Genomic DNA, 14,365 nt, shown 5'->3' on the forward strand with positions numbered 1-14,365 from the left:
CCTTTTCTGCCCACATAGAAATACATGGCAACTATGTGGCAAGGACCTTAATGGGACAGCTAGAGTTTTATGGATAGCAAATCATAAAAACATACAATAGTTTAAAATATTTACCTTTTTTTCTTCTTTTTTTCCTTTTTCTTCAACTTCTCTAAGTTTTTCTTAGCAAGATCTATGATATCCATAGTTTCTTGTTCTGAAGGAAGCACGGAAGCAGAAAATGGTGATGACCCAGCAAAATAGGGCGATCGTGTTGCATTTCTGGACAGGCTTCGTCTGAGGTTTTCATTCACAGCTTCACTTTCAAAAAATTTGGCTCTAAGTAACAAAAATACATCAAGGTTCTTAATTACACACTAGCAGAATGGAGCTAGACTATGTTCAGAGTATCATGAAGAAAATTTTGTAAATAAAGTTGGCAGAAAACAACTGTTCAAAATAAACTCCTGGGCTCATTTTGCTCAGCATCACTATTCATTTCAATATAAAAGGTACTTTATTATGATGTCCCCCCAAAAACATTTTTGTACTATTCTGTCATTGATAAAGGTACACTGAAAGAAAATTTTTATTGTTCAAAGTGTTAGGTTTAATAAGGATAATGTTACTTACCCAGTAAACGTCTGTTCTTGGCATGTACAGCTGTAGATTCACATGCTTTGCATACTCCTGCCATCGAGTGTTGGGTCCGGATGCTTGCAGTTTGTTTTTCTTCGAAGAAGTATTTTCCAGTGACGAGGTAGGTGACTCCTCCTTGCGGTGACAGTGCGCATGGGCATCGACTCCATTGTTAGATTGTTTTCCCGCAGAGGGTGACAATGGAGTTAGAAAGAGTAGAATAGAAATGTCCATTTGTATGTATGTATACTAAAGAGAGAACTGCAGCAGCTACAGGTACCCGGGGAGGTGGTGGGTGCATGTGAATCTGCAGCTGTACACATCAAGGACAGACGTTTACTGGGTAAGTAACGTTATCCGTTCGAGGCATGTGAGCTGTAGATCTTTGACTATATAGCAGTAATCTCCCAAAGCGGTGGCTAACCTGTAGCTGTTGGAGTTGTCTGAAATTGTGTTTTAAGTATTGCTTGGCCAACATTCGCTTGTTGTCTCGCTAACACATTTACACAGTAGTGTTTTGTGAATGTGTGCAGTGTAGACCATGTTGCAGCTTTGCAAATATCCACTATGGGAATGTTGCCTAAGAAGGCCATAGTAACCCCTATCTTGCGAGTTAAAAGCGCTCTATGAGGTAAAGTTAAAGTTCTCTTTGCTTTTGCATAACAGGTTTGAATACATTTAACATTCCACCTTGCAATACCTGATTTGGAGATAGGATTGCCCTTGTGCGGTGGTGCAAAAGCAACAAAAAGTTGTTTGATCTTTCGAAATGATTGTGTTCTTTCGATGTAGTATAAGAGTGCTCTTCTGACATCTAAGGTGAGTAGAGCTTTTTCTGCAACAGAATCAGGTTGTGGGAAGAATACTGGTAATTCTACCGACTGATTTAAGTGAAATGCAGAGACTACTTTAGGTAGAAATTCAGGGTTTGTATGCAGAATCACGGTATCCCTATGCAGTTGGAAAAATGGTTCTACTATGGTTAGTCAAACAACAGGTTGCAGCTACACTGTGCTGCAGACCCAATCGCACAGCATCAAAAAAGTCAACTTACGTCTTTTTCATTTTTACTGTGTTTATTCCATGTTTTTCCAAGTTCATCCTACTTAGCTTTCTTAGTCACGATAACACTGTCCAAAGACCCATTTGCTTCACATGAGGAATCTACTATGGTTAGTGCCTGTAGTTCACCCACTCTCCTTAGCGAAGTGATTGCAATGAGAAAAGCAGTTTTCCAAGAGAGAAACTGTGGCTCACACTTGTGCATGGGTTCAAAGGGTGGTCCCCAGTGCTTAATTTGTGCCGGTGCTTAGCACCGGCACTTAATTATCAGGGCCGGGTCTACAGTACAGTGAAGTCACGCATGCACCGCATGTCGTCAGTAATTGATAATTAGCACTGCCACTGGCACAGAGAGCGTGTGGTGTGCTGCTGTAAACATCCGTTAGTAAGTGCTGCTGTCACTTTACCGTCATGTCAAGAACTTCACTCACTGAATGGTGACCTTGACGTGACTGGTGCAGTGACTGACTCGTCCCCGATTCAGTTTCGGTTCTTCAGCCAGGGCCAGGCTCAGCAAATCTGCGGCCGTTGGGGATGTGCGCGGCAAGCAGCGTGCGCAGATTTGTTCACATTGCTGCGCGCGCATTCGCTGCTTTGCCACCCCCATCCCAGCATACCCGCACTGCCTCTGGCTCACCACCACCACCGTCCGATTCATCATGGCCAGCCAGCCGCCGTTCCAAGTAGCGGGACCTGTCCTGGACGGACTGCGTTGGCCGCATTAAGGTCAGTCAGTGCAGTGGACTCAGTGGAGGGTACATAGAGTTAAGTGCCACCAGGTTAGTCATGACCCTGGGGTCCTGCTGTGGCGGGCGGCCTAATCATAATGAGTTAACTTAAAAATAAAGCTGGCGCTGCACAGGTGAAGCAGGGTCTGGCAGGCGCCATGATTATGTTTTTTTTAATATTTATTGATGCAGTAGTGACTGTCTCTGATCAAGATGAGTGGCTGCGGGCCCGCGGCCCTTAGTTTGATGATGTCTGACTCATGTTGCGCAGTTGCGGCAGCAGGCCGGCCCAGGCTGCCTGGATGATGGATTCAGTTTCGGTTCTGCAAATCTGCAAGGGTTGGGGCTGTGCGCGGCAAGCAGTGTGCGCAGATTTATTCACACGCTGCAATTGCGCACACATTTGCTGCTTTGCCACACACACCCCAGCAAAAGCATACCAGCACTGCCTCAGGCTCAGGCTCACGCTCGGCTCACCACCACCACCGTCCGATTCGGAATCGTGGCCATTGACCATTCACGTTCAGGCCTTCATGGGTGAAGTGGCAGACAGGGCCTAGTACTGAGCAGGCTTCCTCTGTTAAAAAAATAAAGCTGCGCAACAGCCTAAGTAAGGCTGCAGGGTCTGTCTGCACTAGCACCGCAGTGAGTCTGAGTCAGTTTGGCAGTATATTCTTATTTTAAAAGCAGCTGCTGCTGAGTTCCTGGGCTCCAGTAATATTCAGGCATACATTAAAATGTCAAGATAAGATAACTCTTGTGATAAATCGTCTTCCTGGAGAGAGACAGGAGTTTTGTCTGGGGAAGTTGTGACTGCTTGAAAGGTAGTACAGGGTTATTATATACCTACCTGCTGCAAAGAACGTTTACCACGCAGATCAAAAAGTGCATATAATGTAAAATAGGTCAGTGTGTGTTACTGCTTCTGTCGGAGAGATCCTTTTTGTTATTTGCAGTTTGTAAGTCAAAATCCTATCATAGAACAGCAAGCTATTAACAAGTCTGTCATCAAACAGCTGCATGCAAACGGCAAGTTATATATTAGAGCTATATATTTTTGGGCCCAATCTTTCATTACCCTAATCTTGCAAAAAGGGTTAATTTGGGTAGAAAATAAATCAATTCTTATTGAAGAGAACTCCTAAGAAAGCTGTTATGTTTTAAATTCAAAATGTGCGCTTTTCCAGACTTCGAACTCTTAAAATATATTGCCTACAATGACAATGATTGATGACATGGGACTCCTATACCTTGTAGTCCTGTCTGATGTAACATTCCATATATACTCATTTACACACGTAGGATTGTATCTATGCAATGTGTAAATGATGCAAAGTGCTCTGACACCTTACATTGGTATGAGAGGCGCTATAAAACTAAATTAATTGAAGACAGTGGTTATGGAGACTTGAAGCCAAGGGCAGTGTTAAAGGGTGGTACTGAGGGAATGTGTGTGAGGAGTGGTGATTGGGCGGCGCCAAAATGCACTTTTGAAGTAATCTTTTGAAAAATGTTCACAGGGCAGGGGAACCTCCTATCAAAACCTTACTATGAGGAAGGCTCCCTTGCTGAAATTCGGATATATTATATCTGACTTTTAGCAGTGCCAGTTGAAGATGTGGGTGGAGCTACTATAGTAAGTGGGTGGGGCTAGTGGAGGGAGTGGGTGGAGCCAGAGAAAAGTAGATGTGGCCTCCGACAAACATTTCAGCACCTGCACTTCATATTTTACAAATTAAGCACTGGTCCCATTAATCTTGTGAGGACTATGTTAAGATTCCACACTGGGGCAGGTGGGAGTCTTGGATGTGTAACTCTTAAGTCCTTCCATGAAAGCTTTAATTACGGGTACTCTGAAAAGCGACAGATGTTACCTATTTTGTAGTTATGCAGCTATTGCAGCACGATGTAGCCGAATGGAGGTGTAAGCCAATCCTGACTGCTGCAAGTGTAACAGATAACAGATAATGTTTTGTATGGAAAGATCAAGAGGGTTGATGCGATTGATATTGCAATAAATAACAAAACGCTTCCATTTTGCTGCGTAACAGGCCTGCCTGATCATGTTCATACAGGCTGGAGGAAGGTTCAGATAACCAAACTCTATGACTTCAGGAGCCAGATTGTGAGGTTCAGTTTTTGATGATCTGGGTGTCTGATTGCTCCATGGGTCTGTGAAAGGAGACTGGGTGTTTGGTGCAGCTTTGATGCGGGACCAGAGAGAGCTCCAACAGGGTTGTGAACCATGGTTGGACAGGCCCATGTTGGAGCCACTAGGATCAACGTGGGGGATGTTTGCCTGAGCTTACGAACCACTGCTGGAATGAGTGGGAGAGGCGGAAAAGCATAGGCCAATATCCCTAACCAGTTTATCCATAGTGCATTACCCTTGGATAACTGGTGTGGATACCTGGAGGCGCAGCTTTTGCATTTTGGTGTATGACGAACAAATCTATCTGAGGGAGTGCCCAACTTTGTATGTATGGGAGGAGAACCTGAAGGTAAAGTTACCACTCGTGTATTTGCTGCCTCTGTCTGCTTAGGAGGTCTGCAATCTGTTGTTCATTCCTGGGAGATGTTCCGCTAGGAGATAGATTTTGTGGTTAGTGGCCCAATTCCAAAATGTCCTGGGCTAAATGGGACAGTTGGAGAGAGTGTGTCCCCCCTATTTTTGTATGTAGTACACGACTGTCATGTTGTCGGTACGGACTAAGACAGCTTTTTCAACCAGGTGTGTATGAAATGTCTTGAGAGCTAGAAAGATTGCAAGCACCACATCAAATGATTGATGTGGAGCAACTCTTGCTGTTGGCTCCATTGACCTTCCACTGTGTGGTGCTGAAGATGTGAGGGACGCGTCTGCTGTTAGTACTGACAGTGGAGCCGGGTCTATAAAGGGCCGTCCTTTTGATACATTTTATGTGTTCCACCACTGCTTACCAACACAAGATCGGTTAATAAAAATATATAGACAATGGTCCAATATGTCATGCAGACTCCAACAGTCCAACCTCCTATAAGGATTCCACAACAAACCACTCACCAGGGGAACACAAATAAAATCACACCACAGACTATACAATAAGTCATTGGTAAATTACCCGCAAAAAGGGACCAAATTCCATTCTGGATAGCTAAACAAATTACTCGAATCGAGGCAGTATTTCCAGATGCTACCCCTCATGAGAAACACAGAATTTTAACAATCTGTTTACCAATGGGGATCGCACCACACCTGGAGTACTGAGACACTTGGGGTACAGTCTTTGCTGCAATCTACACAAAAACACATGGTGTTCCGCCTACGGCAAAAACACATGGTGTTCCGCCTACGGCGGTTATACCAGATGTCCTGAAACAGATTCAAAATGAATACGGGGCAGAGCCTGCTTTAAATCTGGGTATGAAATTACTGAAAGATTTCAAATAGGTCTCAGCTATAATATTAGCTAATACTAAAGGTGAAGCAGCATCCGTGGCGATCCGCCAAAAAATAAGAGAAATTGATATAACTGAGCAACCATATGAACTGGCCAGAATAATTGAAAAATCCTATGAAGAACTAGGTAGAGATAGTTTGGGTGGGAAACCAGTAAAGCCCCAACTAACAGAGAGACTTGAAAATGTCTTTATTAAAAACACTCTCACTAGTCCTAAAAAGAAGTGGGAAAATACTAAAACTTCTAATGAGAAGCCTTCTCAGTCCTGAGCATTGAGAAACTGGAAAGATTACCATTAACAGTTTCAGAAAAACCTGCAATAGGATGGCTAATACATGGAACAATCACTCTGCCTGTCACGATTTTCCATTTTCAATATTGTTTGAAACATATACCAGCTGGCGTATATGAAAGGTGGGTAAAGAATGCATAAAGTCAACCTGGGAATTACCATATACACACAGATGTTGGAGTGGGGGAAAAGAAGTATTTATTAGTGGTACAAACTGCAAAAGCGCACTAAGTGGTACACTTTTATGTCAGGGTATTAATTTACATGGAGCAACTTATCCTGCCACCTGCAAGGTTCTCCAGCTGCAGAGATAGATCCAATTTTTAGGCAGCTTTCTAACAGAATCTATATTATGTTGAATGATCACAGCTGCTGTGGCATGTTGCCAGGAATAGCCTATCTCGTAACTGTGTCAGCCAGGGTCACTTCCTGTATGCAAGTATTGTTTCCTAAAACTAAGACAGACGGGGAGTCGCCGTTATGGCCTTCACTGAACATCTCTTCTGTTCGAATTGACATTTTAAGCAGAATGAAAGCCATTCTTATACAAAAAACTGTGCCACTGACCTAGTCTAAATAGACGTATGAACTACAAGTTGCAAGGTCCTCTGCAGAGGTGCATGCCCTTTTATCCACAAATTACCCTTTACATTTCGTAGAAAAGTTAGGTCGTATCTTAAACATGTCTGATACCAGTGGTATAGTACATGTATTTAAGACAGTTTTTTTGGGACTGTTAGCACCTTTTGAAGCAGCCCTCGGCATATTTTCCAAACTTCGTGCACCCTGTGTTCGGCGGCCTGCCTCTCATTTTGGGACTCGTAGCAGGAATACTATTCTTGTTCCTTCTGCTCTGATATGGCAAATCCAGTCACCATTGACACCCAGATTACCTTAGAGAACACTCTCCTGGCAATGAAGTGTTGTGAGCGCATGATACAGATTCTGGGCTTGGCTCGTTTAAGAGATTTAAATACCATATGGTTTCTATCATTCAGACCACTCTGGCAAGATTGCATCTTACCTGTTCTACGATGCCTGCTATGTGGAGAAGAATGAGTGTTGGACATCTGTCTAACACTTCCATCAGCACTGCCAAAGGATGTTGATACTTTGCTTGGTTCGGTAACGGCCCATGCATTGTGTTGTCCCCAGCGGCTGCCAATCCTGACGGCGGCATTCATTGAGGTCTCACAGACGCAATCTGCTGACGGTGAGATACGTGGATCGACAGGCACACAGGTACCATCACCATCTCCATCGAACATTGCTAATGCGGCTAACGCTGATGGCTATGCTTCACATTTTTGTGCAATCGGTTTACTTAATGAAGTGGTCCAACTTTCACCTACTGTGGTAGACGAACTCTTTACCAGCTTAGAAGATTTGATGTTTTCTCCAAACAACGAGAATGACTTTTGAAGTTAGCACACAGCGTTCTAAGGGACTCTGTATTCGACCTTAAATTTTCAAAACAAAACTTCCTACTTTAGAACTCTATTTTTGCTGCGATTTGACTTTTTCCAAAATTGAACCTTTTTTTGGGCACAAAGTAATCTGCTTAAAGTAGAACTATTCTCGGAGAACAAGAATTCTTTGAATACTTCCAAGAGACAATATTTGAACTTGTTCACAACCAAAACAATTTATATATTATGTCATGGAATGGTCTCGACCTTTTTTTCTGTATTTAAGAGCCATTTCATAAATGTACTTTCATGATTCATTCAGGTAGCATTGCCAACGTCATACTGTATGCTTTGAATGGAAACATTGCTTTTAAAATGCATACAGCACAAATGCTCATCTTTTCGTGTACAACTATTTCAAATGCATTTTATGTATTTTGGGAGGGATTTTTACACATCATGCTTTAGATATGTTTTAAATGCTTAGAATTTAGTAAAATCGAACATAATAAAGTGGGGTGGGTGTTTTAGGATCCGAGCGAAATTTACCGATTCATGCCCTTATATAGGTACAATTCACATTGCCCTTATATAGGCATAGAAATCATAACTATATTTAGACATAACCCAAGCAGTCCAAATACAGGCATGGCTACTTCCACTCGTTCCAAAAAGCCACACCGATTTCTTGGAAAACTCGGCTTCAGCAGTCGGGGACATCCCCTTGCTTGAATATTGATTTGTCCAAGAACTCATGGAGTTTTCAAAGAACTACCATTCCCTTGGGATTCTTTGATGACGTTATTATGCCCGACTTTACGTCAAACTAGGCACCTTCAAGGTATAAATATGCCTACACTTGCCCTAGCAAAGACACGGTGATTCGGAGCAGCTCGACTATCTACTTGCCCGACGCAGCTCGCTACAGCAAGTGCCGAAGGAAGCCGACCCTCCAGCTGATGCATTGATCTAGAAGCTGTCCTTTCTCTCGCTGAGAATCCAGCTCCAGTGTTTCCAAGCTCCCCTTCCGGGTTGTTGGGAAATCGAGTTGGGAAATCGAGTCCCGAGACAGAGATACCAGACCTCCTTCATTCTAAAAACCAAGGTATGGAGCTGATTAGACCCTAAGACAAATCTTGGTGAAAATCTAAACCTATGCTACACCACACTTATTTCTTCCCTCGCACTAGACTTAGGTTAGGTACATTGGGGTAGGCGTATTTTAGAAGCACCAGTTGAGTACTTTTAGCCTTTATTGTTTATGTATGTATTTATCTATGGTTTAGAAACCATACAATGCTAATACAGTATTATTTTATAATACTCTTCTTACTGTACGCATTATACTTTGCAACCAGTATTACGATTGTAGCAGTTCACTTTACTTGCATGAGAAAGAAGACTGTTAAATAAAACCTTTTATTGAAAAAACCCGTCTCTCTATGTCTCTGCACCTCTGATGAAACGAAGCATGCACGATTGACTGAGTAAAATATCTATCTATTGTTTCCACGAATCTGAAGATATGTTTATTCTTGGGGAAACAAAGTTGTCATGTTTATGCGGTTGTCAGAAACTAATCCCTTTTGGGTATTCGAGAAAATTTCTAGTGACCTCTGAGCTAGCTAGCTGGCACTCACAATTAAGTCTAATATATTCGATAGAGACCTAGTCAACCTCAGTCCTACGTCAAATCTATAGGATGCATTATTCCAATGCGCAGAGCCTATTGGGAATATAGGAACTTCACTACACTTCCTGCACTTAATCTTGCCCTTTAGCTTTGTGTTCATCAGGCAGATATTGGAGCAACTGCTCCATCTCGTACCAATGCACCCTGTCGTATCTTGCAAGCAGCATTTGCACTTTAGAGATGCACCAGATGTTTGCTGCCTGAGATGCCACCCTTTTCCCTGAAGCATCAATACGCTTGGATTCTTTATCTGGGCTGGAGCATCACCTGTAGTGTGGGAATTATCCCTTTTTCGTGTGTTGGACACCACTAGGGAGGCCAATGGTAATTGTCCTTTTATGTACAGTGGGTCAGATGGTACTGCCTTGTACCCTTTATCTACCCTAGGGGTAAGGATACAAGCCCTGATTGGGTCATAAATATGTCATCAATATGCCTGATTATACTCCTGAGCATGGGCAGTGTGTGCGACGTTTGGCGTACCTGCTACATCTCACCTACTGGATTCCTCAGGTGCGGTCCTACGAGCACTGTGAACTGGGTGTGAGGTACAGCCCCACCTAACATGGTGGCACGGGGCGCTGGCTAGCAGGATCAACGCTAAAATACATGATTTGGGGCCCCACTGGGAGTAGGCTTTCCCCTGACCTGGGCTGGCGGCAGTGAGGCTTGCAGGAGATATCAGATCCTGTACCTAGTCCTGCTTAAGACACCAAATCTATGAGCATTACGCCATCCCATTTCTGTTTTCCCTGGGTCAGGCCCGGACTGCACCCTTCACCTCTTTGGCCCCAACACTTCCTGGCACGCGATCATTTGGCTCCCTGGAGGATCACTCTGACATTTGCATAGGCCCTTGCTCCGCCTGGCTTTTCAGTGACTGCTCCCCTGCAGAGTCCCCGAGGTATGGGCCGCAGAGACCCCAAACAGAAGACCCTGCTATTTGAGAAACTCGCAGACAAGCCCTCGGAAGACAGCCCCAAGATGGCGGACAACGCGCAGGGTGCAGAACGTCAGGACGACCTAACTGCACTGACAGTCTATGCTTCAAGAGATGAGGGCTGGATTCAGGGCCCTTGACAGGTGGTTCGATGCGTTAGATAAGAGCCTGGTGGACATGGGGGCCAAAATCCAAGTGCATGACCGATGCCTGGACGGGCCTGGACGTGGCTGAGGCCCGCATTTCGGACAGCACTGCCGCTACCACTGATGCCAAGCCACGAGCACGCAGCGCACTACTAGAGTTATGTGAACACTGCTCCCTGCTAGACATATGGCGCCAACACAACCCACACACAAGGAATACACTCGTTACTCCGGTCAGCACAACACATGGACCAGGATTGACTTTTGGCTAGTTTCCCCAGGCATTGCCGGCTGGTTCCTGTCATTGGGGACGCTGCCAAGAACGTACTCTGATCATGCCCTGGTACAGCTCCAACTTCGGGTCCCACGTCCGGAGGGCTACGAGAGGCAAAGGCACTTCACGAGCCGCGCCCCACATGATGATCTTTTTAATAATGCGGAGGTGCACAAAGCCATTGCCGAATACTTCTCAATTAATACAGGCTCAGTAGACACTTGGGCGGTCTTGTGGGAGGGCTTCAAGGATTACATCTGGAGAGTCTGCATAGCGAAACACTCCAGAGTTCTTAAAGATCTTAGAAACACGCTGGCACGCATAGAGCGCGAAGTCGTTGACCTGGATGACTCATCAGCCCACTCCACAAACCAAGACAGGGAGGAAAAACATTTGGCTCTTCTCATTGAATTCCGGGAGATGGCGGGCGGCGGGTTCCTACACTTGGGTAAATACCAGGCGGTTAGTCAATATGGCGGGGGAGAATGCCCCAGTTGGGTTTTGGCGCAGATGCTCCGTGCCCCGTATGCAAAGCTTACATTACTAAAATTCGCACCTCCATCCGAGATGAGTTTTTGGGCTACTTCAAGTCCTTGTACAGTACCAAACTTGGGAAAGACTTCTCGGCTCAGGAGGCTTACTTATCAGAGATTGCACTGGTGTATCTAGAAAAGGGCATGCAGTAATTTTTAGCAGAACCATATCGGAGGCTGATGTCCTTGGTGCCATAGATTCCCTACGAGACTCTTCAGCCCCTGGCCTGATAGGTTCAGATTCCCTAACGGCTCTTCAGCCCCTGGCCTGGACGGGTTCACGGGGGATTTCTATAAGGCGTACAAGGACGTGCTGGCGCCGCAGCTTATAGAGGTGTATGCCGAGGAACTTGAAAGGCAGACCCTGTCCCCAACATTATGTGAGGCGGTCATTATGCTTCGTCCCAAACCGGGTAAAGACCCATCCCACCGCAGCTCATACAGACCCCTCTCACTTTTAAACTTTAGCGAAGGTCATCGCTAACCGTCTCTCCCAGCTGATGGAGTTTATCATCTCCCCGGTCCAATCGGGGTTCGTCCCACACTGCTCCACCTCATTAAATCTAAGAACTCTTTTCTCGGTACTCCATAGAATCAATCCGAAAGTTCCCACAGCTGCTATACTTTTAGACGCGAAAAAAGCTTTTGATTCGCTAGAATGGCCCTTTTTCATCTCAGTGATGCACCGTATGGGCATGCCCATGGGATTCGTTGCCACCACTGCTTTATTGTACAGCAAACCAATGGCTGGACTTCGCTTGAACGATAAACTGTCCGGCCCCTTCTCTCTCCCGTGGTACCCAGAAGGGCTGTCCGCTATCCCCTCTCTTGTTTATCCTGGCCATGGACCCTTTAATTCGCCATTTCCAGGCGAGAGATTTGCATAGGGGATGATACTATCCTATATGTGAGAGAACTTCAGGAAAATTTAGAGCCGCTTTTCGGGGCTAGGCATTAACTGGCACACATCGGTGATCTTCCCCTTAACTACCAGTACAACCCCATGGGAATGCGGATTCCCTCTCGAGTGGTGCAGTGACTCGGTTACATATTTGGGCATACACCAGGACACTGTTCAAATCATCAGCTTGAATTACGAAGGTGCAGTATGTGCCTTGGAGGCTCAGGTGGAACGATGGCTGCGTTTACCACTATCTATGGCAGGCAGGGTTGCGCTCCTCAAAATGGTACTACTCCCCAAATTTTGGTACCTTTTTAACAATATTCCTATACCCCTTACAAACATTTTTTAACATTAAGCACTCACCTCCTCAAACTGGGGTGGGGTGGGAAAACGAGCGCGGGTTTGCTGGCAGATTCTGACCCTCCCATATGATAGAGGGGGGTTTGGAGTTCCAGACCTGCAGTTGTACTATTTAGTGGCCCAATGCTGCTACATGTATGCCTGGTTCCATCCGGATGCCCGGATTCCGTATCTGCGCCCGGAGGCAGACTTTGTATTGCCCGAAAAGCTGGCCACAGTGCTGCCGAAGGGTGTTCCTAGAGACCCTAAAGACATACAGACAGTATCTACTACTAGTTGAGCATGGAATAAGCCGAGGTGGCTTTCTGGCGCCTCTACACTTTACTCATCTGCCCTACACCTACCTAAACCCCCCTGGTTACCGATTACAGGAGAAAAGCTGGTACAGTGCACCTTAGCCAAATTCAACATCACTAAAGTGGGAGGCTTGTATCCGGAAGGATATGTCTTTTCAGTAGTGGAAGACACCCGATTCCAGAACATCCCTTTCATGGACAATTTCATATTGGGGCGAATGTGTTAGCCCCTGAGAGCCACACTACCCAACTACCCTATTGAGCCCGATTCTTTCGCGCCACTAACGTTGATCATTAAGGGAGAGACAAGTGCACATCTCACCTCGAAACTATACAAAGTGTGCGCGGGTCGCCGTCCGGTAAGCGATGACAAGGTATGCAAGGAATGGGAAAAGGACCTGGGTTGAAACATTACCGATGAACAATTGGCCAAATGCTGCGCGGTCACACAGGAGGTCTCTCTCAACAGCAGACACAAGCTGCTCCATTTCAAGTTTTTACGTCGCATTTACTGTACTCCGGCCAAAACACACAGGTTAGACCCATCCAGGCCACATACCTGCCTGAAATGCAACACCCACATGCCGATTTTGCACATCTAACATGGAGTTGTCCTAGATTGCAGTCCTATTGGGAACAAACACACTCTGTACTGGAAACCATGAGTAAGTGTTGTTTTTAGGATATACTGTGTGAAAGAAAGTCAGATGGTTTGTGTCCCTTGGTCTATTACTGGCCAAAAGATAAATAGCTTTAGTGTGGGGCTGCAGGAAGACTCCTACACTGCAGGGATGGCTGCGTAGCTTGGCATACTGTATCATAAATAGCCAGGTGTATGCCACCGTCATGCCGAGTTCATCTCCCCCCAAGGAATATATGGGGCCAATATCGAGCATATGTGGAATCTCTACGACAAGACACAAACTCACAACTGGCAAGCTGTTTGGTTCCGTAGGGTGTGGGGTGATGGAACCTGGCCGTTAGACTGGATGCTACATGACTTTAGGGCTGACCACTATGATTACGCCCCGTAGGGATGGTCACATATATGTTAATGGAGAGCCTAAGATGGAGGGACTCTACAGCTATGGGTATGCAAATGAGACATGAATAAGAAGTTGTGACTATGAAACTAACCAGGCGCAGACTCGGATGATCCAATATCAAGAGCATGGTAACAGAGCATTGTGATAATGTGTGACTACGTTGAATGATGATATGCAACTTTGTATAACAGTGAACCACCATTTCTGTATTGCCTAACTATGAGAAAATTTGAAAATAAAGTTTATTTAAAAAAACAAGTCAAGGAGTCAGCATGGGTGCTGCCTGTGCACCCAATGTTGCCAATATCTTTATGGGCTCCTTTGAGGACAGATTTGTTTTTAACGAAATTGCACCGCTTTTCGAGAATGTTTTTCATTGGCATCGATTTAGCGATTATATATATTTTTTCATCTGGAAGGGCCCTGAAGAACAACAGACTGAATTTTTGTTGTAGGTTAACCTCTGTGACCCCATCTCAAATTCAGCCCCAATAGGAGCAGAACTAAAATAGAATTCCTGGATGTTTGAATTCAGGTGGTTGACCAGACCATTGAGGTTTCTTTATACACTAAACTAACTGCACACAATGCACTCCTAAAATATGAGAGCTCCCACCCGCGGAG

At 45.0% G+C, this 14,365-nt stretch overlaps 1 protein-coding gene across 9 annotated transcripts in view; it reads right to left on the reverse strand.

Moving 5' to 3' along the window:
• KIF21A (kinesin family member 21A) overlaps positions 1-14,365 on the reverse strand; it is an 820,176-nt gene that overhangs the window by 499,494 nt on the left and 306,317 nt on the right. For all 9 annotated transcript variants that reach the window (XM_078679965.1, XM_078679910.1, XM_078679946.1 and 6 more), the window contains exon 11: positions 115-318. In XM_078679965.1, coding sequence (XP_078536091.1) covers positions 115-318 — 204 coding nt within the window. The remainder of the gene's footprint in view (positions 1-114; positions 319-14,365) is intronic.

This window comes from Lissotriton helveticus, chromosome 1_1 (assembly GCF_964261635.1).
Source record: "Lissotriton helveticus chromosome 1_1, aLisHel1.1, whole genome shotgun sequence".
NCBI lineage: Eukaryota > Metazoa > Chordata > Amphibia > Caudata > Salamandridae > Lissotriton > Lissotriton helveticus.